Source organism: Acanthochromis polyacanthus, chromosome 9 (assembly GCF_021347895.1).
Source record: "Acanthochromis polyacanthus isolate Apoly-LR-REF ecotype Palm Island chromosome 9, KAUST_Apoly_ChrSc, whole genome shotgun sequence".
Classification (NCBI taxonomy): Eukaryota; Metazoa; Chordata; class Actinopteri; family Pomacentridae; genus Acanthochromis; species Acanthochromis polyacanthus.
The window spans coordinates 9,710,521-9,735,432 of NC_067121.1; the positions used below are offsets into that span (position 1 = coordinate 9,710,521).

The 24,912-nt window shown below is 39.1% G+C and overlaps 5 protein-coding genes across 10 annotated transcripts in view; 4 read left to right on the forward strand and 1 right to left on the reverse strand.

The window, feature by feature from the left end:
- Positions 1-10,368, forward strand: part of LOC127535341 (tripartite motif-containing protein 16-like) — a 149,836-nt gene extending 139,468 nt beyond the window's left edge. The window contains exons 2-3 of one of the 2 annotated variants that reach the window (XR_007944190.1): positions 4,844-5,401; positions 9,696-10,368. Coding sequence is in view for 1 of the 2 variants with exons in the window: in XM_051953161.1 (XP_051809121.1) it covers positions 4,844-4,877 (34 nt within the window). In the remaining variant the exon portion in view is untranslated. Of the gene's footprint in view, positions 1-4,843; positions 5,402-9,166 lie in introns of both variants that reach the window. The other variant, XM_051953161.1, reaches the window with a different exon arrangement.
- The window catches only part of LOC127535343 (tripartite motif-containing protein 16-like), a 599,330-nt gene that overhangs the window by 207,921 nt on the left and 366,497 nt on the right, over positions 1-24,912 (forward strand). Inside the window, exon 2 of one of the 2 annotated variants that reach the window (XM_051953164.1) lies at positions 9,167-10,368. The exons of the other annotated variant lie outside the window; for it this stretch is intronic. The gene's annotated coding sequence lies outside the window, so the exon portion shown is untranslated. Of the gene's footprint in view, positions 1-9,166; positions 10,369-24,912 lie in introns of those variants that run through there. 2 annotated transcript variants of the gene reach the window in all.
- The window catches only part of LOC127535340 (tripartite motif-containing protein 16-like), a 520,629-nt gene that overhangs the window by 129,232 nt on the left and 366,485 nt on the right, over positions 1-24,912 (forward strand). The window contains exon 2 of one of the 2 annotated variants that reach the window (XM_051953158.1): positions 9,167-10,368. The exons of the other annotated variant lie outside the window; for it this stretch is intronic. The gene's annotated coding sequence lies outside the window, so the exon portion shown is untranslated. Of the gene's footprint in view, positions 1-9,166; positions 10,369-24,912 lie in introns of those variants that run through there. 2 annotated transcript variants of the gene reach the window in all.
- Positions 1-24,912, reverse strand: part of LOC110966083 (contactin-associated protein-like 4) — a 215,945-nt gene that overhangs the window by 111,496 nt on the left and 79,537 nt on the right. Inside the window, exons 4-5 of the mRNA XM_051952984.1 lie at positions 21,727-21,874; positions 16,932-17,138 (exon numbers count right to left, since the gene is read on the reverse strand). Of these exons, the coding sequence (XP_051808944.1) occupies positions 16,932-17,138; positions 21,727-21,874 (355 nt within the window). The remainder of the gene's footprint in view (positions 1-16,931; positions 17,139-21,726; positions 21,875-24,912) is intronic.
- Positions 2,747-24,912, forward strand: part of LOC127535337 (tripartite motif-containing protein 16-like) — a 388,516-nt gene continuing 366,350 nt past the window's right edge. The window contains exon 1 of one of the 3 annotated variants that reach the window (XM_051953150.1): positions 2,747-4,277. In XM_051953150.1, coding sequence (XP_051809110.1) covers positions 3,189-4,277 — 1,089 coding nt within the window. In that variant the 5' untranslated portion in view covers positions 2,747-3,188. Of the gene's footprint in view, positions 4,278-7,073; positions 8,979-24,912 lie in introns of those variants that run through there. The other 2 variants (XM_051953151.1, XM_051953149.1) reach the window with 2 other exon arrangements.

A 24,912-nucleotide genomic window follows, 5' to 3' on the forward strand; every position in this document is an offset into this window, starting at 1 on the left:
TTAAAGAAGGAAAAACCCACAATTCTCACTGAAATCACTTGAAACTCACAAAAGTAACAATAAATAAAAATTTATTGAAAATTAAATAATCAAAAACAGCCATTACTTTTGAATTGTTGATTAACATAATTATTTAAAAAAACAAACTAATGAAACAGGCCTGGACAAAAATGATGGTACCTCTATAAAAGATTGAAAACTATTTGACCAGAGTGACATGATTAACTCAGGTGTGTCATTTAATTGACATCACAGGTGTTTCCAAACTCATAATCAGTCAGTCTGCCTATTTAAAGGGAGACAAGTAGTCACCCTGCTGTTTGGTGAAAAGCTGTGTACCACACTGAACATGGACAACAGAAAGCGAAGGAGAGAATTGTCCCAGGACATCCGAAAAAAAATTATAGACAAACATCTTAAAGGTAAAGGCTATAAGACCATCTCTAAACAGCTTGAAGTTCCTGTGACAACAGTGGCTCATATTATTCAGAAGTTCAAGACCCACGGGACAGTAGCCAACCTCCCTGGACGTGGCCGCAAGAGGAAAATTGATGACAAATTGAAGAGACGGATCGTTGGAATTGTATCCAAAGAGCCCAGAGCAACCTCCAAAGAAATTAAAGGTGAACTCCAAGGCCAAGGTACATCAGTGTCAGATCGCACCATTCGTCGTTGTTTGAGCCAAAGTGGACTTCATGGGAGACGACCAAGGAGGACACCACTGCTGAAAAAAACTCATAAAAAAGCCAGACTGGAATTTGCAAAAATGCATGTTGACAAGCCACAAAGCTTCTGGGAGAATGTCCTTTGGACAGATGAGACCAAACTGGAGCTTTTTGGTAAGGCACATCAACTCTATGTTCATAGACTCAAAAACCAAGCATACGAAGAAAAGAACACTGTCCCTACGGTGAAACATGGAGGAGGCTCAGTAATGTTTTGGGGCTGCTTTGCTGCATCTGGCACAGGGTGTCTTGAAAGTGTGCAAGGTACGATGAAATCTGAAGACTATCAAGGCATTCTGCAGAGAAATGTGCTGCCTAGTGTCAGAAAGCTTGGTCTCAGTCGCAGGTCATGGGTCTTCCAACAGGACAACGATCCAAAACACACAGCCAAAAACACCCAAGAATGGCTGAGAGAAAAGCGTTGGACTATTCTAAAGTGGCCTTCTATGAGCCCAGATCTGAATCCCATTGAACATATGTGGAAGGAGCTGAAACATGCCATTTGGAGAAGACACCCATCAAACCTGAGACAACTGGAGCTGTTTGCTCATGAGGAGTGGGCCAAAATACCTGTTGACAGCTGCAGAACGCTCATTGACAAATACAGAAATCGTTTAATTGCAGTGATTGCCTCAAAAGGTTGTGCAACAAAATATTAAGTTATGGGTACCATCATTTTTGTCCAGCCCTATTTCATTAGTTTGTTTTTTAAAATAATTATGTTAATCAACAATTCAAAAGTGATGGCTGATTTTGATTGTTTGATTTTCAATAAATTTTTATTTATTGTTACTTTTGTGAGTTTCAAGTGATTTCAGTGAGAATTGTGGGTTTTTCCTTCTTTAACTGAGGGGTACCAACAATTTTGTCCACGTGTGTAAAAGAGGACATTTGCATTGAAAACATTCTGATTAAGATTGTTGATGTATATAATGAATTACATTCTGGGTTATATTCATAGTTCAGCGGCCAACGCAGTGTCACAGAATATGATTGGCCAGTAATTACATCCTGCAGTGCATAAAGGTGGGTGACTTTCAGGAATAACCTGCCCACTACCCTCATACTGAAAGAGTGTGTAACCTTCTATATGTAACATAGCTTTTTTAAATCCCAGAAGTCTTTCCATATAGTCAGTTGAATTGAAAATGGGAACATTGTCAAATATAGACACCTTTGTTTGCTCATATTTCAGTGAAATACAGTCACTCAAATAGAATCAAGGATTTAATTATCTATAAATCTGTATAATCCATCCATCCATCCATCCATCCATCCATCCATCCATCCATCCATCCATCACGTTCTAAATAGGGCCACTACAAACAAATATTTTTTTTAATTGATTGATATATAACCTTCACATGAAGTCAGCTGGTACAGACTCAAGCCACCCCACAACCCTAATGAGGATTAATGAAAATGGATGGCTGGATTAATATGTAACTGAAACTCCCACCTGATAAAAATAAATCAAGATGAGAAGATATTATTGAGGTGAGTAGTGCACCTAGTAGTGCGACGGAAAGTCAATTCTCTATTAGACTCCTTAACAAAGAGAAAAAGGTTGGTCTGTATATTAAAAGTGCAACATTGGCACTGGATATTTGACAGGGACAGAGCAACAAAAGCAGTTCATTCTCTTCTTACCGAGTAATTATTCAATGACTTTGTTTACAGCTTTGAATTCTATTAAAAAATGGAGGTGAATTCACAGCACTGTCATTTTCGTTAGCTTGTGCATGACAGGGGGATGATAGTGGGGTTATTAAATCTGGAAGTTAGTAGCAAAAAGCAGCAGCGTAAAAGTGACTGATGGAAAAAGCAACTGGACTTCTATTTTAGGTACTTGAAGATGTACCTCTCATTCATTCATTCATTCATTTACAACAAAAACAGATACAGAGACAGAAGAAAACAGGTTTATTTGAAGTTTGGGTGGACTAAAACACAAACCAACAGTGACATTATGTTAACAAACTGACATTTAAAGGGTTAAATTTGTCAGTTTTGATAAAGATCGTTGTTCAATAAAAGAGACGCAGTTAAAGTTAAAATATTGTTACTATATAATACTTCAACTGCAGTATTTTTGATGAGCATATTTTTTCATGCAGGAAATCTGTGTAACTTCTTCAAACTGAGGGTTAAATGAGAAATGAGCTCTGCTGTGAAAAGGTTCAACACTCAGCGTCTCTCTCCTCTTCCTGGAATGAATCTCAGCCTGATAACCCTCCTCTTCTTCCTGCTCCCAAACACAGCAGCTCCACTCTGTCCACACATTTCCTGGTTTCCTCCCCTTCAGATCTGCACCTTGAACATGGGTGGAACCAACATGTGGTGACGTGGAACAGCTGACAGGCCCCGTTCACTGCAGGAACACGTGATTTGTAGATCAGAGCTCACACTAGTTTCAGGAAGGAGGAAGTCAAACTCACACAGTCGCTGTTAGTGAGAGGAGAAATGGCTGAGAAAGGAGTTCAGCTGGACCGAGAAACCTTCTCTTGTTCTGTCTGTCTGGATCTACTGAAGGATCCGGTGACTCTTTCCTGTGGACACAACTACTGCATGAAGTGTATTAAAGCCCACTGGGATGGAGAGGATGAGAAGAGAATCTACAGCTGCCCTCAGTGTAGGCAGACCTTCACACCGAGGCCTGTCCTGATGAAAAACACCATGTTAGCAGTTTTAGTGGAGGAGCTGAAGAAGACTGGACTCCAAGCTGCTGCTGCTGATCACTGCTATGCTGGAGATGAAGATGTGTCCTGTGATGTCTGCACTGGGAGGAAACTGAAAGCCTTCAAGTCCTGTTTAGTCTGTCTGGCCTCTTTCTGTGAGAAACACCTTCAGTTTCACTATGATTCACCTCCATTCCAGAAACACAAGCTGGTGGAGCCCTCCAAGAAGCTCCAGGAGAACATCTGCTCTCTCCACGATGAGGTGAAGAAGATGTTCTGCCGCACTGATCAGCAGTCTATCTGTTATCTCTGCTCTGTGGAGGAACATAAAGGCCACGACACAGTCTCAGCTGCAGCAGAAAGGACGGAGAGGCAGAGAGAGCTGGAGGTGAGTCGACAAAACATCCAGCAGAGAATCCAGGACAGAGAGAAAGATGTGAAGCTGCTCCAACAGCAGCTGGAGGCCATCAATGGCTCTGCTGATAAAGCAGTGAAGGACAGTGAGGAGATGTTCACCCACATCATCCATCTCATCCAGAAAACAAGGCGAGATGTGGAGCAGCAGATCAGATCCCAGCAGGAGACTGAAGTGAGTGGAGTGAAAGAGCTGAAGGAGAAGCTGGAGCAGGAGATGAGAGAGCTGAAGAGGAAAGACGCTGAGCTGAAGCAGCTCTCATACACAGAGGATCACAACCAGTTTCTCCACAACTACCCCTCAGTGTCAGCACTCAGTGAGTCCACACACTCATCCAGCATGGACATCCGTCCTCTGAGACACTTTGAGGAGGTGACAGCAGCTGTGTCAGAGCTCAGAGATCATCTACAGGACATTGTGAGGGACACATGGACAAAGATCTCAGTGACAGGGACTCAAGTGGATGTTTCACTGTCAGATTCACAAGCAGAGCCAAAGACCAGAGCTGGATTCTTGAAATATTCACGTCAAATCACTCTGGATCCAAACACAGCAAACAGAAACCTGTTATTGTCTGAAGGGAACAGAAAAGTAACATATATGCGTGAACAACAGTCTTATTCTGGTCATCCAGACAGATTCACTGTATGGTGGCAGGTCCTGAGTAGAGAGAGTCTGACTGGACGTTGTTACTGGGAGGTGGAGTGGAGAGGAGATGGAGTTTATGTATCAGTCGCATACAAGAATATCAGCAGAGCAGGACGTGGAAATGCATGTGGATTTGGATGGAATAACAAATCTTGGGCATTACATTGTTCCCCAAACAGTTATAAATTTAGGTACAACAACAACGAAATTCCCATCTCAGGTCCTCAGTCCTCCAGAGTTGGAGTGTACCTGGATCACAGTGCAGGTATTCTGTCCTTCTACAGCATCTCTGAAACCATGACTCTCCTCCACAGAGTCCAGACCACATTCACTCAGCAGATACATGCTGGACTTTGGATTGATGGCTGGTCATTTGTTGGATCAAGTGCTGAGTTGTGTGAACTGAAGTAGACAGAGGTGACTGAAGGTGCAGTGAGTCTGATTGTGTCTCTGATTCTTTCACTCATTTAGTCTCCATCATTGTTGCTCACAGCTCATTGTTGTTTTATTTCTACACTGCACAGAGATCAACTGTCAACCAAACAGTGACTGTCAGCACTTGTTGATCTTCTCATTTCTTCTTCTGATCATCTTTGACTTTCTTTACTAAAAATGACTTTCATTTTTCTTGATGTTTCCAGTCCAGATGTAGTTTGTGCTCTCAGTCAGTAAAGAGGATTTATTCCACAGGACCAACAAGTGGAAACTGTGATTTGATCCAGTTTGGGTGTCAAGACGTTTTGTTGAGTCCTGACACACATCAGACAACAGATGTTGTATCGTTGTGGACTTGAGGTGGTTTCATGTGTTGTGATGATGATTTTCATGAAGCTGAAACTTCACCATGAGGCTGTGGTGTTGGTTCAGTGTGAAAGCAGCAACATGTTGAGTCTGATTTTAAAGCATCAGAACACAATAAGTGATGTTTGATGGAGGTTTATGTTGTTTCTGACACATTTTCTGACTCATCACTGAACCACTGAGTGACACAGTTTTTACAGATAAAATATTTAGACATCAACAAAAAAACAAAAATGTTCATCTGTGTCAGATTCAGACATGAAAACATAAAATGCATGTTTTATTTTCAACATTTTATCTTAAATATTTCCATGTTTTCACATTTTATCTTCTCAGAAACAATTTTCCAATTTAAAAACTTCATAAAAATGTAACACTAAGTGACTTTTAATTTGTTTTTAAGTCTTGTATTTGTTTTCCTCTCATTTAAATTCATGTTTATTCAATCCCATGTCAGTGATGCATTTAAGGAACCAGCTGAGGTGATGGAAAACTCAGCGTTTTACTCAAATGGGCACTTCATTTTTCTTTGACAGAGATATATGTACAGAATTTGTTCAATTTATGTTTTATAGTGCATTTATTGGGGTAATATAATTGTATTGTATGCCACTCAATAGTCATTTTATTAATCTGATGTGGTGATTTTGAATTTTGTTGGTTTGTTTTGTGTCTTGACTGTTGACAAACTTGTAATTCAGATTCATTTTAATCTGTAAATAAATGACAATAAATGAACAGAACATGGATTCTATCATTTATGCCTAAATTATTCATTGAAATGATTATTTTATGACTGAACCGATAATTTGTTTGCATTGTGGCACTTTATTTTCTGAAAAAATGGTCCAGACAGGAAGAATTCAACAGTGATATGTTTTCTTTTCGAGCATCAGTGCACAGAGTACAAAGTAGTTTATTGTTCAATGATAATGTAAAGTACTCCTGTGATCTATAAGCCTTGAGTCTTTTAGAAACTTTGACAAAGAAACTGATTCGGACTCTGACTGCAGGATGTTCTAAATAGGGCCACTACAAACAAATGTTTTTCTATTGATTACTATATAACCTTCACCCTAAGTCAGCTGGGATAGACTCCACCCCCTCCATGACCCTAATGAGGATTATCCAGTGTATAGACAATGGATGGATTCATATATGACTGAAACTCTCACATGATAACAATAAATGAAGAGGACGGATAATTATTTCGGTCAGTAATGCACCTGCGATAGACATTCAATTCTCTATCAGACCCTTCAACAAAGAGAAAAAAAGTTTGGTTTGTGAATTAAAAGTGCAACTTGGACACTCTGGATATTTTACAAGCACAGAGCAGCTAAAACTGTTTTTTTTTCTCCTTATCATGTAATTATTCAATTACTTTTTTTGCAGCTTTGAATTCTGTAAAAAAAAAAAAGGAAGCAAATTCACAGCACGACAATTGTCTTTAATTTGTGCATATTTTGACTTTGTGGTTATAAAATCTGGATGTTAGTCGTGGAAAGCAGCAGCGTACAAGTGACTGCTGGAAAAAGGAACGGGATATCTCCTTTAGGTTCTTGAAGATAATGTACCTCTCATTAATTAATTAATTAATTTATTCATTCATTCATTCATTCATTCACAGCAGAAACAGATACATAGGCAGATCAAAACTGTTTAACCTGGAATTTGGGTGAATTAAAATACAAACCAACAGTGACATTATGTAAACAAACTGGTATTTAAAGGGTTAAATTTGTCAGTTTTGATCAGGATCGTTGTTCGATAAAAGAGACTCGGTTAAAGTTAAAATATTGTTACTATGTAATACTTCAACTGCAGTATTTTTGATGAGCGTATTTTTTTCATTCAGGAAATCTGTGTAACTTTTTCAAACTGAGGGTTCAATGAGAAATGAGCTCTGCTGTGAAAAGGTTCAACACTCAGCGTCTCTCTCCTCTTCCTGGAATGAATCTCAGCCTGATAACCTTCCTCTTCTTCCTGATCTCAAACACAGCAGCTCCACTCTGTCCACACATTTCCTGGTTTCCTCCCCTTCAGATCTGCACCTTGAACATGGGTGGAACCAGCATGTGGTGACGTGGAAGAGCTGACAGGCCCCGTTCACTGCAGGAACACGTGATTTGTAGATCAGAGCTCACACTAGTTTCAGGAAGGAGGAAGTCAAACTCACACAGTCGCTGTTAGTGAGAGGAGAAATGGCTGAGAAAGGAGTTCAGCTGGACCGAGAAATAATCTCTTGTTCCGTCTGTCTGGATCTACTGAAGGATCCGGTGACTCTTTCCTGTGGACACAACTACTGCATGAAGTGTACTAAAGCCCACTGGGATGGAGAGGATGAGAAGAGAATCTACAGCTGCCCTCAGTGTAGGCAGACCTTCACACCGAGGCCTGTCCTGATGAAAAACACCATGTTAGCAGTTTTAGTGGAGGAGCTGAAGAAGACTGGACTCCAAGCTGCTGCTGCTGATCACTGCTATGCTGGAGATGAAGATGTGTCCTGTGATGTCTGCACTGGGAGGAAACTGAAAGCCTTCAAGTCCTGTTTAGTCTGTCTGGCCTCTTTCTGTGAGAAACACCTTCAGCCTCACTATGATTCACCTCCATTCCAGAAACACCAGCTGGTGGAGCCCTCCAAGAAGCTCCAGGAGAACATCTGCTCTCTCCACGATGAGGTGAAGAAGATGTTCTGCCGCACTGATCAGCAGTCTATCTGTTATCTCTGCTCTGTGGAGGAACATAAAGGCCACGACACAGTCTCAGCTGCAGCAGAAAGGACGGAGAGGCAGAGAGAGCTGGAGGTGAGTCGACAAAACATCCAGCAGAGAATCCAGGACAGAGAGAAAGATGTGAAGCTGCTCCAACAGCAGCTGGAGGCCATCAATGGCTCTGCTGATAAAGCAGTGAAGGACAGTGAGGAGATGCTCACCCACATCATCCATCTCATCCAGAAAACAAGCCGAGATGTGGAGCAGCAGATCAGATCCCAGAAGGAGACTGAAGTGAGTGGAGTGAAAGAGCTGAAGGAGAAGCTGGAGCAGGAGATCAGAGAGCTGAAGAGGAAAGACGCTGAGCTGAAGCAGCTCTCACACACAGAGGATCACAACCAGTTTCTCCACAGCTACCCCTCAGTGTCAGCACTCAGTGAGTCCACACACTCATCCAGCATGGACATCCGTCCTCTGAGACACTTTGAGGAGGTGACAGCAGCTGTGTCAGAGCTCAGAGATCATCTACAGGACATTGTGAGGGACACATGGACAAAGATCTCAGTGACAGGGACTCAAGTGGATGTTTCACTGTCAGATTCACAAGCAGAGCCAAAGACCAGAGCTGGATTCTTGAAATATTCACGTCAAATCACTCTGGATCCAAACACAACAAACAGAAAACTGTTATTGTCTAAAGGGAACAGAAAAGTAACATATATGCGTGAACAACAGTCTTATTCTGATCATCCAGACAGATTCACTGAATGGTGGCAGGTCCTGAGTAGAGAGAGTCTGACTGGACGTTGTTACTGGGAGGTGGAGTGGAGAGGAGGAATACTTAGACGAGTTTCTGTATCAGTCGCATACAAGAATATCAGCAGAGCAGGAGACGGGACTGAATGTGGATTTGGACGTAATGACAAGTCTTGGGCATTAGATTGTTCCCCAAACTGTTATAAATTTTGGTACAACAACATCCAAACTTCCGTCTCAGGTCCTCGGTCCTCCAGAGTTGGAGTGTACCTGGATCACAGTGCAGGTATTCTGTCCTTCTACAGTGTCTCTGAAACCATGACTCTCCTCCACAGAGTCCAGACCACATTCACTCAGCAGATACATGCTGGACTTGGAAGTTATTTTTTCAGATCAAGTGCTGAGTTGTGTAAACTGAAGTAGACAGAGGTGACTGAAGGTGCAGTGAGTCTGATTGTGTCTTTGATTCTTTCACTCATTTAGTCTCCATCATTGTTGCTCACAGCTCATTGTTGTTTTATTTCTACACTGCACAGAGATCAGCTGTCAACCAAACAGTGACTGTCAGCACTTGTTGATCTTCTCATTTCTTCTTCTGCTCATCTTTGACCTTCTTCCATCTTTCTTCACTAAAAATGACTTTCATCTTTCTTGATGTTTCCAGTCCAGATGTAGTTTGTGCTCTCAGTCAGTAAAGAGGATTTATTCCACAGGACCAACAAGTGGAAACTGTGATTTGATCCACTTTGGGTGTCAAGACGTTTTGTTGAGTCCTGACACACATCAGACAACAGATGTTGTATCGTTGTGGACTTGAGGTGGTTTCATGTGTTGTGATGATGATTTTCATGAAGATGAAACTTCACCATGAGGCTGTGGTGTTGGTTCAGTGTGAAAGCAGCAACATGTTGAGTCTGATTTTAAAGCATCAGAACACAATAAGTGATGTTTGATGGAGGTTTATGTTGTTCCTGACAAGTTTTCTGACTCATCACTGAACCACTGAGTGACACAGTTTTTACAGATAAAATATTTAGACATCAACAAAAAAACAGAAAATGTGCATCTGTGTCAGATTCAGACATGAAATCATGAAGTCCATGTTTTATTTTGAACATTTTATTGTAAATATGTCCATAGTTACACATTTTATCTTCTCAGAAACAATTTTCCAATTTAAAAACTTCATGAAAATGTAACAATAAGTGACTTTTAATGTGTTTCTAAGTCTTGTCTTTGTTTTCCTCTCATTTAAATTCAGGTTTATTCAATCCCATGTCAGTGATGCATTTAATGAACCAGCTGAGGTGATGGAAAACTCAGCTTTTTGTTCAAATGTGCACTTCATTTTTCTTTGACAGAGATATATGTACAGAATTTGTTCAATTTGTCTTTTATGGTTGATTTTCTGGGGAAGTATAATTGTATTTTATTCCAAAGAACTGCATTTTCAATTTCGTTGTCCTCATACAATGACAATCAAGACATTCTGATTCTGATTCTCATTCTGTGGTCATTTTATTCTACCCATGTGGTGATTTCTAATTTTGTTGGTTTGTTTTGTTTCTAGACTGTTGACAAACTAGTGATTCAGTGTTATGGTGATCTGCAAATAAATGAAAATAAATGAACGGAAACTGGATTCTATCTATTTATGCTTAAATTATACATTTAAATTGTTATTATATGGCTGAAGTGATAATTATTGTTTGAATTATGACAGTTTATCTTCTGAAATAAAGGGTCCAGACATGACGAATACAACAGCATTGTGTCTCTCCGAGTTTTGGTGCATAGTGTACACACTAGTTTATTGTTGAATGATAATGTGAAACACTCCTGTGCTCGAGCAGCCTTGTATCGTTTAGAAACTTTAACAAAGAAACTGATTCTGACTCTGACTGCAGCTGATTAATGACTGGACCCAAAATATTGCAGTGATACTGTAGAAATCAGGCCTTTTACAAAAAAGTTAAACCGTGTGTTGGTTTGAAATACTGATGTTGAAGCATTTTAAAAATAAATGCCTTCGATTACAGCAACTCGTCACAGCAGCATTTGATTTGAATATAGTCTGAACTAGGTGAAAAAGCTGAGTGACAAACAGTGGCACAATTTAGCCAGATGTGGTGAAAAACATCCCTTGATGTCGGGTAGAAATCAGTTTCAAGATGGTTTATGTGACACTACAGATGTTAACATCTGCGGAAGAGCAAAAAATCTACTGTCAGGTTTCTCACTGGAGTTCTGGGTGCTGTGGTATCCAGTACAGAGCTGCTGTTACTCAGCTTTGCCTCATAAAACGATCTTCTCTTGGGGGTCAGTCCTGGATTTGTTAGTGTTAGCTCACCATGCATGAACTCAGGGTCAGTGCACACAGCAGATGACCTGAATTACACAATCTGTAAGCTCAAAAAAAAAGGCATGCAGAATAAGCACAAGAGAGACAGAAATAAAGTGTATAATACAAGACAGAAAGTTGAAGGACACTGAACAAAAAGAAAAGGCTTATGGCCACTTTTAAAAATACATAACAGAGGCAAAGAATTGCCTTGGCATAGTCAAAAGACTGAGACACATAACAATGGAGGCGGACGGAAACAGAGATGATGGTTGGGGGGAAAAATCAAAAGAGACTTTGTGAGTGTGTCAGGGACAAGATAGTGAGACAGAAGACAGAAAAAATGAAGAAAGAACGGCTAAAAAAAAGGCAAGTGGTCTCTTCTGATAGGGAAAAATAAAGGAGTGAGAGATCTGGGGAGACAAACCAAGACAAACAACTGTAATTACGAGAGAAGAAGAGGAAAACAGAAGCAAAGAGTCATGCAAGGGAACACAGGAGGGAGGAGAGAGAACACAAAGAAAGAAAGACGACAAGAGTCTGCTGGTTTTTCACTTCACTGCTTCAGTTTCCTGTCCCCGAGCTGCAGCCTTTCTTCATGATGATAGTTTTAAAAGAAGGATGCTCTTAATGTAAGATGACACAGAATCTGATTAAGGGCCAACAACCTTCGCTATAATTACAGCCGATGTAAGTGTTATAGTCAGGCTGTTTCTGGAAGGTGACACAGTCCGTCTTCTTAAGTAGACTGTTTTTCAAGGTGCTCCACTTGCTACAGTGACAGACACATTCCTGGATGTCTGGCTCATTTCTTAAAGGTGCAACAGATTCTTTACATGCACCCAGAGCTTAAAGAGACATACAGCTTTTCTGTACCTGTTTGAAAATGTCGTTTTTTTTTGAGGATGTGCTTCACGTTAAGCAGCTACACGGATGGATAAAAAGCGGGATTGGTGATGGTGTCAAACATACGACCCGAGGGCCAAAACCGGCACACCAGAGGGTCCAATCCGGCCCGCAGGATGACTTTGCAAAGTGTAAAAATTACAGAAATGACATTAACTGTGATCTTTCAATCAAAGTCACGGCTATTTTACATGTGTCGACTGCACTGCCACAACTTTTCTGTAGAGTGGTGGAAAAAAGTTATCAGACACCAAATACATTCGCATTTAGATCACACTAAGAATCATTCTTAGTCTTCAAGTGTAATTTATTTTAGTCCAATCACAGCCATAATACTAAACAAATCTTTCAAAAAAAAGCCCTTAAAAACTTAAAATTGATCAGTTCCATAAAAATAATACATTTTGAGTATTGGGTCTTTTCGTTAGAATTTAGTTTTATTAGTTTTTCTTGTAAACAATAAACAAAAAAAGTATAATTTTTTTTTGTTTGTGTCTGTCTAAGGCAGCCCCACCTTTTGAAACACAAAAAAAGACTTGCCGACAAATATTTCATGATAATATTTGAGACTGTGTAAAATTTTAAGGGTATCTGTATATTTTTTTTGTATAAATTTTATACATTTACAAGTCAGGGGGACAACATTCTTCCTTAATAATTCCCATTTATTTTGTACTGATTAGTACACAGATGCAGAGATGAATGTAAATTTAAAATAATTTCTAGATCTTGACAAGTTGTTTTGATCATAATGCCCAGGAGCGGCTCATTCAAAATCACTTCATATTAAACCTGGGAAAAACAGTGTCTATGTGTGTCTCAGTTAGGAAATTAAACCAACAATGCTTTATAGTTAATATACAAAATCAAGAAATCAGTACACTGACAGAATTCAAGTATCTTGGGCCTGTATGAAACCCTCAACTTAAACTTAATCTCCACATACAGAAGATTTCAAAACAGTTTAAAAATTTTGAACTGCTTCAAGTTAATCAGAGATCTTCTCCATCTTCTCCCATGTCTCAAATTGTCTGACAGTTTCGGTTCAAGCGGCCCCATCTACAATAAAACACGTAAGTTCATACAATCAAACCTTGAAAATTATGGATAAAAAACTCATTCAGTGGCATCATTGTTTTATTTAAAAAAATACAATTTATTGAGTTTTGAAAGCTTCATCGATCTTTGTTTAGTTTAATTAATGTTTAAATGCCTCAATAAATCAGCGCCACAGCCACTCTATGGATTCATCCAAAGACAGGACGGCAGCAGGGTCACCAGAAGCTCCACCAACAATTGCAAAACTTCACACTACATTTGGACAGACAACTTTTTCAATCACATCCGGAACGCATTACGAGACTAAAGTAATATGTTAGCAGATTTTACAAGTTTTACAGCAAAAGTTAAGTATGGGATGAAAGAAAAACAAGAATGTACCCGCCTATGACATCTATAAGGTCTGACTGACTGTGGATTGTGTCATTGTGTGTGTGTAGGGGTGGGGGTAAAGTTGTCTGTGCTGTTTTATTGGTGATCTACTTTTACTGAAAAGCCCAACCAGGGACAGGAGTTGAAAACTATCTTCATGCTATACATTACATATGCAACACATGAGGTGTTTCCTTTGTTAATTGCATGGTCCCTGTTCAAATAAAAAAAATCAATCAAATAAAATGCTATATTGCTCAGTTCCAGATATCTGTGACTAAGTGTGCCTTTGCAGACACTCTGTGATCTGTCAGTTGTAATGTGTAAATGATAAAGTGAGGCATAACGTTGCTGAAATTGAACTTATTTTTCTTGAGAAACTTCATTTTGTTCATAATGTTTTGCAAAGAGGTATTTCATTAAATATGAACATTTCCAGAATCTACTTTTTTTTTTTTAACACTAAAACAAAGGTAAACATGTGTAGTTGTTATTTATCATTTGTTATGTTGTGACTTTACTGGTCCAGCCCACTTGAGATGTAATAGGCTGTATGAATTTGACACCCCTGGACTAGAGGGAGGGATAACGAAACAGAAGTCAGACAGGTGGATAAAAGAGAAGATGAAAACAAAGAAGAGGAAAAACTTAGAAGATATGAGATAAGAGAGGACAAAAATATGGCTGGATGGAAGGATGGATAAAGCCAGATGGGAATCCTGATGACAGGTGAGCCATATGGTGATGATTCAGCATGGCAGCTCGACAACCTCAGGTCTAACCCCATTTACACACACACGCACGCACGCACGCACGCACGCACGCACGCACGCACGCACGCACGCACGCACGCACGCACGCACGCACGCACGCACGCACGCACACTGTGAGCTATGCATCAAGTCTCAGAGTCCAGCCCTAACACATGCTACAGTGAGCAGCAACCATCCATCACAGCTGTAACTAGACAGAGATGCAGCAGCAGAGTGAGAGCCAAGATTTAAACCAATGAGTTGGCAGCATCCGTGTCCACCACCTTACCCACTAAAAAACATTCTAAGCTTGTTTCAAAGGAGTTTATATTGTCCTCAGCCTTATAAAGATGTTCTGTACCGATACAGCCATGAAGTGACTCACCGATTCAACAGAAAAGAACAAAATGTCTCTTTGCTGGGCCCAGTTTTTCACAGGAAATCAGAAATACGCTAGTAGTAGGTGTTGCATATCTGCTGGGTGATACAGGACAGATGTTCATCCGCTGAAGCACTTAATCAAACACTCTTATACATTCTATCTATTGTTGAACGAGACAGGGCTCTAGACTGCGACCAAAATTGTCACATATGCAACCTTTTTTGAGACTTTGTGAGTTGAAATTTAATGTCGTTGCATTGTGCAAGTGAATGATGACTGTCAGGTGATCTGGTGGCTCTTCCATCCGCACAGGTAGCTACCGCAGAAGTGACTGTGGTTGGAAATAGTACTATTTCTTCCACGATGACTCTATTTGACGTGTGAAACAGTCAATTTCACTGTTACTGTGATCCAATTACGAAACCGTCTACAGCTGATGGTGTTAAAAACACAGGACAGACAGATCTCGACTATGTCTGTTGTAGGAGCCAGGATAGTTGTTTTTCTTTTATTAATTTCTGTTTCGTAAGCTGTCCCCATCTAGTGGCTGCAAGATGGGAATAAAAGCCAAGGAGGCTGCCAAAGTTTATCCTTAGTTGATCCGCAGCATCCTACGCCATTTTTGTTTCGGAGTTTCAAGGAAGTTTTTGTTATAATAAATAGTGTTTCATTTTCAAACCATTTTTTCTCTGGAAGTCATTTTCTTTTGGATGGGTGTTGGTTCAGGACACCAGGGTACAGCCACCACAGTGGCTATATAGGCCAGGAATAGCCACAACAGTCTGTTAAGAAGAAAAAGTAGCCCCCACATTCAGTCATGATGGTTCAAATTTTAACACTGATCACAATTTTGATGATATAAACATGATTAACTGTGATACTGACACATACAAGGCATTCCGCTTGTAGAAAAGCTCACTCTGCTAATGGAAAACAGTGCATGGCAATAAAAATTACTAAAAATATCAAGTCTTGTGTCACTGAAAGGCAATGCAACATCAGTAGGTTATTCAAAAACAGCTGCTCATCAGCATGTTTGGTGAGTTAACAGCTGTGCTGAACCTAAATAAGGAGGTGGGGCGACCAAATCATAAGCTGGTTGGACCAACTAAAAAGATCTGTCAGGGCTCCAGACAGTACCACAACTTAGCACCGGTGCTAACGGGTAGTCTGGAGCCCCGACAAAAGGGGAAGATTTGACATTTTGACGATTTTTGTATGACCTATGAAAAGAAAATAATCTGCATGTGTCCCTTGATTATCAATTTTGATAAAGACATAATTACTAAAAATATTTAAAGATTATAGTCACACATGAGTACTTCAAGGGAAGCTTAAACATCCAAAATTCTTTCTGTTTTTACAGTTTCTGGCTCTGACAAATGGTGCAATTTTGGAGATTGTTGGTAAAGATAACATGCCTTTCAAACCTGCTTTGGAGTTGAGATGGTTAAATGAAACTGGACGATGGTGCCAATAAAAATCCTTCTGTTGCAAAAACTTTTGCTACCTATTTGAGAAAGAAGCAACACAATTCTTAAAACTTTACACTTGCTCGAAGTGATTTTTGATTTATTTGAAGGGCGAATGTGCACAATGTGATATGGAAACACCTTTTCTGACTGAGTTCTAATGTAGCAAACATTTAACTCACATTGCTGATCAGCTGTTTCTTTTTTATCCGTTGTATTCGCCTCTGGATAGCATGAAACATGGCCAATATTAGATGACATCAAAGAATAATTCCTGAATGAAAACAACTCCTGAAAACTTCTCCACATTTTTCCTATCATAGATATGCAAAGTTTGCTTCTTCTTAGAAATTTCTCACAGTAGGCAAACTGTTTCTGACTACTTGTGCTGTGTTTGTTTCAGTCATGCACAACAAAACTTTTGTCAACACATTCCAGTTTATACTCTTCAAGTGGAAACATGCCTAATTCACGCTTTCCTTGCGAAATTTCAATTTTACCATCAAATTCGCTTTACAATTACATGGACCTGGTGACAAACTGAAGGTTGTGCACTCTTGACAAAAGTAGGGACGCTATAATAGCTTTCTTGCCTAAAAAGACTCTTGTGAAACATCATCTTCCACAAGAACCATGTCCAAAAAAAGTTTGTTCTTTCAAACTTTGCTATTCTTTGTCGTGCAACCACTTTTCTCTTCTCTTTAGCTCTACTTTTGTTACATTTTTAAATGTTTCCTTCTGAATAAAACGCTTGTTAGAGAGCGTTCTGGATCCACTAAGTCACTTTTGCAGAAGGGAACACTTTACTTTTGCATATAATACTAGTATTTGAACAGCTTTTAGTGTAATACTCCATTATGTATGAAGTAGAAGTTGTCAGTTCCTATCAGTGGATATGTTTGTGTCGTACCTCGTCTGAGCAGCAGAAACAGTTTTCCTCTCTCCAATTCCAGACTGAGGCCGAGTCCGTCCCGCCCTTCTGCCTGCAGCAGCGTCCCAGAATTCCTCAGGGCTTTAAACTTTAGAGAGACGACTTCTCTGGACATTTTTCTCAGCACAGGACTCAACCTGAATGCCAGACCGCTGCTGCCGCCGTCGAAGCTCACGACTTCAGAGGCTGGAAATGAAACCAAAGCAGAGAAGTCAGGACTTAGTGATGAATTAAGAGTGAAATTTTCAGCTTCACTCAGCTTTATTCTTTTCGACCAGAAAATAACCAGAGCTTTATTTATTGTCGTTTGTCTGCAATATTCACTTGAATTCATTATTCATATGCACGACTATAATTACTGTATCCGGATTGATGTTAATTCAGTGTAGGGTGTGATTCTCAGATATGGTGTGAGGGTTTAACTATAATGCTCATTTACTAAAACAAAAACATAATCCCTCTCATCTGGACAGAAATTCTACCTGTTATCATGATACTGAGGTTCGCTGCAGAAGTTATGACAAACTACGAGGGGAAATGTCACAATAAGGGGCTGAATCTGTATTCCACTTAAAACCATTTTTACGAAGAAATTTCACCGTTAGATTCTGCTGCTTCCTGGAGATTTGGGCCGAGGTGAGCTGAGGTGAGTACGTGGTAAAGAATAGACTGCTAATATTGAATTGTTTAAAAAGAGCAGCCGCTGACCTCAGCATCAAGTTCCTTTTCAGCTGTATAAAGCATTTCTCTGAGTGAACGTTTTTTAATGAACTTGGCGAGTCTCTTGCACTCACACCAAATCACGCAGCCACTTTGCAGTAACGCTTATTGCATTGTACAGAGTATTTCCTGCTGATTACAGAGCAGCAGGCTCAAGTTCTGAAGTACTGAGTCATCCTTTGTGTGTCACTTTAAGTCTACTTTACTACTCTATATACTATAAAGCAGCCTAATTAAGTCCCAGATTACATTTTGTTCTACAATATTATGTTAATATGCAATTACAATCAGCCCTATCCCTGTAATTATCCCTGGAACATATTGTTGATTATTTTTGGCTCACAATCTGGCAACAGAAACGTTACTGGCTTACAGTGAGAACAGCAATTTGGAAGATACATTAACTCGGTGTTTGTTTACTTATATTCACATCACTGCAGCAGCTTTCATGACGGAAACATGAAAATTAACAAACTTTATCTGCATGTAAGATTTGCTGGTCTAGCTGTAATGTACTGAATGTTCATTTGCAAACCTTTGAGTAAATCTGGATTTTCTGTTTTGCTCCAGTAAGGATATTGAGGGGGGAAATCGAAATGGGAGAAAACAAAAAGCTGCAGGCCCATCTGTAGCCTCTTAGCGTAGCATTTTGGCTTTCTAACATCTGCTAATTAGCAGTAAGCCCAAATTACAGCTGAGACTGATGGGAATATCATTAGTGGTGCCGATATGTGGTCATAGACCCCAAGTGTTTCAGCAAATGGACTTTTCTTTTTGCTTTTTGAAGACATTCTGCCTCTTATCCAAGAGGCTTGCTCAGCTCTTTTGACTACTGTTATCTGGATGACAGAGAATTTACACACACACAATGTTTTGATCACAGATTACAAAATAAAATGGTAATCTGATGACGCTTTTCTTCAACAACAAATTGCTTGGCTGCAAGGTTGTGAAATGCCACAGTTTGATTTAGGTAATTTTTCAGACAGAGCTAATAGTTACCGATAGGTATTTTGATTAAAGTTGAAGAGCCAACTATTTTTTGCTGTCTTTTACTGTTTTTCTCTGATAAATGATGTACTTTTGGCAATTTCTGAAAATAACATGTCTTTCAAAATTGCTAGAAAACACTGGGCTTCACTGGAATAAACAGTATCAGTCCAATAAATGTTTATATCTTACAGAATCAACTACTATCACTGTCATTCAAACTTTTGTTACAGCCACAGACTATATACATAAGATGGTTGTAGACTTTGTGACTGAAAAGTGAACAGAAACTGCCTTAAAGCTGCATTCTTTCTAACAGCCAACAGGGGGCGACTCCTCTTGTTGCATAAAGAAGTTAGACATATGAGGAAAATTACCTACTTCTCACTGAATTTGATACCTCAGTAAAATTATTATTATTACAAGTAACTTTGCGGTCTCAAATGTTAGTTTCACATCTCCTTCAATACAGCACAATGCTCATTTGGTAAATTACTGCCCCATTTAAAGTAAAATAAATAATGAAATACAACAAGTTTCAGGGCAGGGTTACCTCAGTCTCAGTTCTCTGTCAGATCCACATCTTCACTGGATATGTCATCAAGACTGTGATGGTAAAATGTCAAAATCAAAGCTTCAAAATGAGAATCCTCAAAGTAGTGGGCGACGGGCTGGATTCATTTTTTCTATACTATGGCTATAGTTCTTGAAATATTTAGCAGTATCAACAGTAAGTTTTCTCGCTCAAATAGTTGTGCCATCTCAGCAAATATTAACATTAAAAACTAAATTCATATTATGGCACTTATCCAGGTTGTTTTCTCCTGACTAGATCCTTGCTTGTGTTGTATCTACTTTCAGATGTACGTCGCATTGGATAAAAGCGTCTGCTAAATGAAACTGTAAAAATGTAATAACCACTGGGTTGTTGGGTCTCCCACACATGTTGATCTGTTTTAAAAGATTTAATTAATGAAGTGTGAACACCTTTGACAGGAAAAATGGATGTTCTCCTTCTATTCTTCTCTGTCATTAAACTTCACTTCATTAAATCTTCTTTTAATGTTAACATCTACAACTTTTTATCCACCGCACAGTTACACCGGGTGCATCTTTCAACCTGTTTTCTCCCAGCAGCTATATTCCAGCCCCCTTCAACGTGCTACATTTGTTTTTTCCAAGACGATTCTGCTGTGGATGCTGCATTAGTTTTCTGGGAGAAACACCACGAGTCGTCTCCGACAGCTGTGACACCAGCTGATAAATATAGTACACAAATATATCTGCCGTGTCCTTAAATAACTTCTGAATATTTCCAAGCCACCACAAGTGATTTATCAAAATCCATGTTTTAAATGTTTCCCCGAAACCCATCTGCCAGCAGAGCGGACAACAGCAAGCACAGTTTTAAGGCGCGTTGGTTGGATCATAAATCATCGTTACACTTGGTGAACCAACATGATCAATAACTGATTGGAGAATATAAAAGTACAAGAAGTTAAAACATGAACTGAAGACAAAGATTACACGCGACAAACTACAGAATACATTTAAAAAACCTGACGCTTTTTATACAGTTCAAGGATTGTTTTAGGCTAAATTGATTTCATCAACCAAAGCCTTAATAGTGGCTCTGCACCAATAATCCTAAATTTTGCTTTACATAACATCGGGAGTATCCATTAGTCAACCACTTTGGCATACACTAAAATATCTCAACAGCTCTTAAATTGATTTGTTAATATTAGCATGAGCCCAAAGCACCATGATGCCTCTTGAATTCTTATTTTTGTTCAAAGAACTTTCATTTATTTGTAGTCTAATATACCATTAGTTTAAGATGTTTTCAATCCAAAGAGGTGCACAAATACATTTAAGTTTGCCTGATAAAAAAAGGGAAAAAGGAAGACCACTTCGGTTTAGGATAAAAAAAAACTTGACAGAAGAAACTTTCTGAAGCATGTCCATGTTTATCGGCCAGAAGTGAAATTAGCCACCAAAACAAATGCACTTGTTTTATATCAAACGCATCCTGGCAACCAGAGGAAAGAAGAAACCAGAAATAATTTGCACAGACAGATGTGTATTAAAGCCCTGAACACAAACACTCCACATTGAAATCATGTTTGTACATGAATATTTACTGTTTGATATGTGTATTTGAGCTTGTATATGTAAATACGTGGAGCTGTTTTTTGATATTCATGAGCATGTTGTGCTTTTAATGAAGGACGTAAATCAGAGGAAAGACACAGAAGGAGATCAAACGCTGAGAGAACATAATACTACAAATACTTCTTTCAGGAAAAAGGGCAAACTTGGTAATTTCATCTTTTACTGGTTGTCTGAGTTGTTAGATAAAGAATGAGATGAACACAAGTGACATCCAGTGAAGATGTAATGTGTCCAAAGTCATGCCGAGTCATCCTTATAGGAATCAGCAGGACATGAGTCTTCCAGGAAATAGAAACAACACAGAGAAAATAAAGCAGCAGCGTGTTTTCATGGCAGGAATAAGAAGAGCACCAACAGCTTTGATATCTGTTGTTTTCTGAAAGCAGAATCAATTCCTGGCTTTAAATAAGAAAACTGGGACATTTGTGATTTTTTTTATTTTTATTTTTTTGCCACAGTACTGACAAGAAAACCTTGTTGTGCATCCAAATGTGAATAAATCTGACCATAAGCTTTTGTGTAAAAACCCAGTGTCACATTTGTTTAATTCATGGTGATGATGGCACAGCTGAAGCTGCCAACACGTATAAACAGAGACATTTCAAAGAAACAAAGGGAGTTGTTAACACAATGTGCTTTGTGTGAAAGAAAAACAGGGCAATATTAAAAGAGTGGAGAAATCACCAGGGAAATATTTCAATCCGCTATCAGTGGAATCCAGGTTTTAGCTTCTAAATATGGAACTTCGATGCACAGAGATGAATTTTTAGGGGTTAAATCAACACCTGGAGAGGGGTTTTAATAAAACAGACTGAATAAATCCAGCCTGTTTGTCTGGCTGCATGATTAATTTAAAGAGTCCCATCAATGCAAAGAAAGTAGAACTCACTGTAAGGACATCCGTAGGTCTCCAGCCGGAGTCCAATCCGCCCGTTGGGGTTCCAGTCCAGAGGAATCAGGCGGAGGAAGCGAGCAAACGCCGGCTGCTGCAGCTTGTTCTGAACCACACTGTCTGCATTAGTGTTACCTGGAAAAGACTGAAAATACACAAACACACACAAATAAACAATGGCACATGAGAATATGAATTACTGGCAAAGTAATCTCATAATAAACATTAATTTATTGGTTTATAGCTTCTCAAATCATCAGGATCCGTCTGCTTGACCATCGCTGATCAGCTTGACTTACTATTTTTATCATAAACTGTGCATATTTAAAATGTTGTCTGTCAAATTTTAGATGAACATGTGAAGCATTTTTCAAGATCTAATGCTAATTCTAACATGCTAATCTACTCACAATGGCAACGCTAATGAGCTGACCACATGCTTGCCACATTTATGTGTCAGTTTTTTCTGTCAGCATGCTAAAATTGCTTAAAGTGACATAAATGTTATTACTTTTTCAGGTGTAAACCCAAATTAAGTAACATTTTAAATTCATGATGGCACTTAAAGGGGAACTTCGGTTTTTTTCAACTTGGGGTCTGTTTTCATTTGTCATTTCATACATGTGAGTGATGGAGAAATGAATTTTCGACATAGCTCCAGTATTTAGCCAGGCAGGCAGCTTAGCAGCTCAGCTAGCAGCTCAGCTAGCGAAAAGTACGGGGCAACTTGCCCCCCCCCCCGCATCAAAGTCCGCCCTAATGTGCTTGTTTTCCCCACACTGACCGGCTCGGATAGTCTCAAGGAGTGTCCCACGACATACCGAACCGGTCAGTGTGGGAAAAAAAGCACATTAGGGTGGACTTTGACGCGGGGGGGTGCAAGTTGCCCCATACTTTTTGCTAGCTGAACTGCGAAGCTGCCTGCCTGGCTGAATACTGGAGCTATGTCGAAAATTCATTTCTCCATCACTCACATGCATGAAATGACATATGAAAACAGACCCCAGGTTGAAAAAAAACAAAGTTCCCCTTTAATGAAACGTTAAGGAATCACCAAAATGTCAACAGGAGGTCCTCAGTATACGACGTCCTTAACCTACGGCGTTTTGTGGTTACGTCGCCATCTCCCATAAATTTATCAAGAAAGTCTTGTTCCATCATTCTAAAATACTTTATTTGCTACATTAAAACAAATTTCACGTGGGAACTAGTAGGCGAGCAGGGTGGACAGATACATCGTTACTCGGCACTATGTGAGGAAAATGGCTTTGTCATTGCTGGTTGTACGCCACATTGGATTGTGCTACATTCGCTTTCTTTTGTTTGTACTGTTGTTTTAGAAACTTTTGCCCGTCGTTATGGCTCCCAAGCGTAAGTCAGACTCTTCGGATGGCGGTGCTTCGAAAATAAGGAAAGCCATCTCCATGAAAATGAAATTAGATATAATAAAATGCTGGGAAAAGGGCACCATAGGAATAGAATTCTGACCTCTTCAATCTTCAGTAAAAGTAAAGAATCAGCATCAGAGGTGGAGATTCAGCATGTTTACTGTTCCTCTTATTAAGACTGATTCAAATATATTTCTGCTTTGTTATGACCCAACTTATTCCATGTTTGCAGATTTACATGTTTAGTCTTCACTGGATCTAATTTGTTGTAGACACTCAGCTAGTTTTTTTAGTTCCATTCAGTGCGTGAATATTGAACATTTAGGTTGTCTTTCATTTATTTTATGGTCAGATATGCTTGCTGCAGAAGCAGAGCATGCTGGGTATAAAAGGCTGTTTCAGATGAGAAGATGAGGAATGAAAGATGAATTGACATTTTATATCTTTCCAGCTTTGAGAACTTTTTCTTTGATGGAATTACAGTCACTATTCGGCTTTGTTCTAAAATCCTTCTACAAAATTTGGAGTGAGAGGGAGGAATTGATTATCCGTTTCTCTGGGCTGGATGTCTGATGGATCGCTTCCCATCGCTCTCTTCCTCCCCTTCCATCTCCTCCATCTGGCTATCTATCCTAATTACATGCCTCCCTTGAAGTTGACATGCAGGTTAACTGGCTCTCCCACCGCTGAGTAAAAGCTCAGACACTTAATTAACTTATTAATTCCTCTCTAATCACGAGTGCAGTTGGATCCAATCGTTTGATAAAAAGAAACCTCGCGTTCAGCTGAAAAAAATGGAAAAATGTTGAAATGCAACCTTGTGAGTTCACATTTTGCTTTTCATGTTAAAATAAGATTTTATGGTTGTTTATGGGCGCAGAACTTTTAACTCTCAATCTGTTGAAACATTTAAAAAGAAAACCTTGTTGAGAGATTAATTCAAAAACTGGTATTCCTCCGGTATTCCCTATTCCCTTGACATTTATAGAAGCCTCATATACACGTGAATCCTAAAAGTTTCGTGTTGAACCTAAACTTACTGTGTGTTTAAGCAGAAAAAGATTCAGATTTCTGAAATTCTTGCAGCAGGATGACACTGTTTAATGGATTCTAAATGCTTACTAAAATGATTAATTGTATCGTTTTCTGATCTGCCAACTTTATGGTCAAGGTTAGTTTTGGTTTATGTAATTAAAAATGTTTAGTTATAGTCAGAGAAAGACTGTGGAGGTGTGAGTGCAGGACAAAAGCTGCATACAAAGCAGAAAAAACAGGAAATAAGACTGAATTTTGCAAACATTTGTAAAGTTCATCGTGTTTTGTCAGGAAAAATGTTTACAGTGTGGAGATACTACATCAAAAAAAAAACATTAAGTAAGTTAGGTTTGGAATTAGGGAATGACCTAATGTACTTTGAAGACAAAAAATATATGTTTCATCATTTAAACCTTCTGCTTTACTAATAATTGCACCACAATGTGAGGAAGTTGGTGTCCAGAGGAAACTATTCAGCTTTCTCAATTACTGTGACTGAGAATTATATGATTAATGTGTTGATTATTTTGCTGGCAGTTATAATTCCCCAAAGAAATTCACAAAGTGACTTCAAAGGTTCACTTTCATGTGTTAAAAGCATCAGATTATTATATTTAAGGAACTGAAATCACCTAATATTTGACGTTTTCGCTTAGGTTTGGACAAAGACATTTATTCTGAAGGCAAATAATCAAATATTCAACTAATTTCTATCTGTTTCTTGATATTTAGTTTACAGTTTACATTTTGTACTTATGTT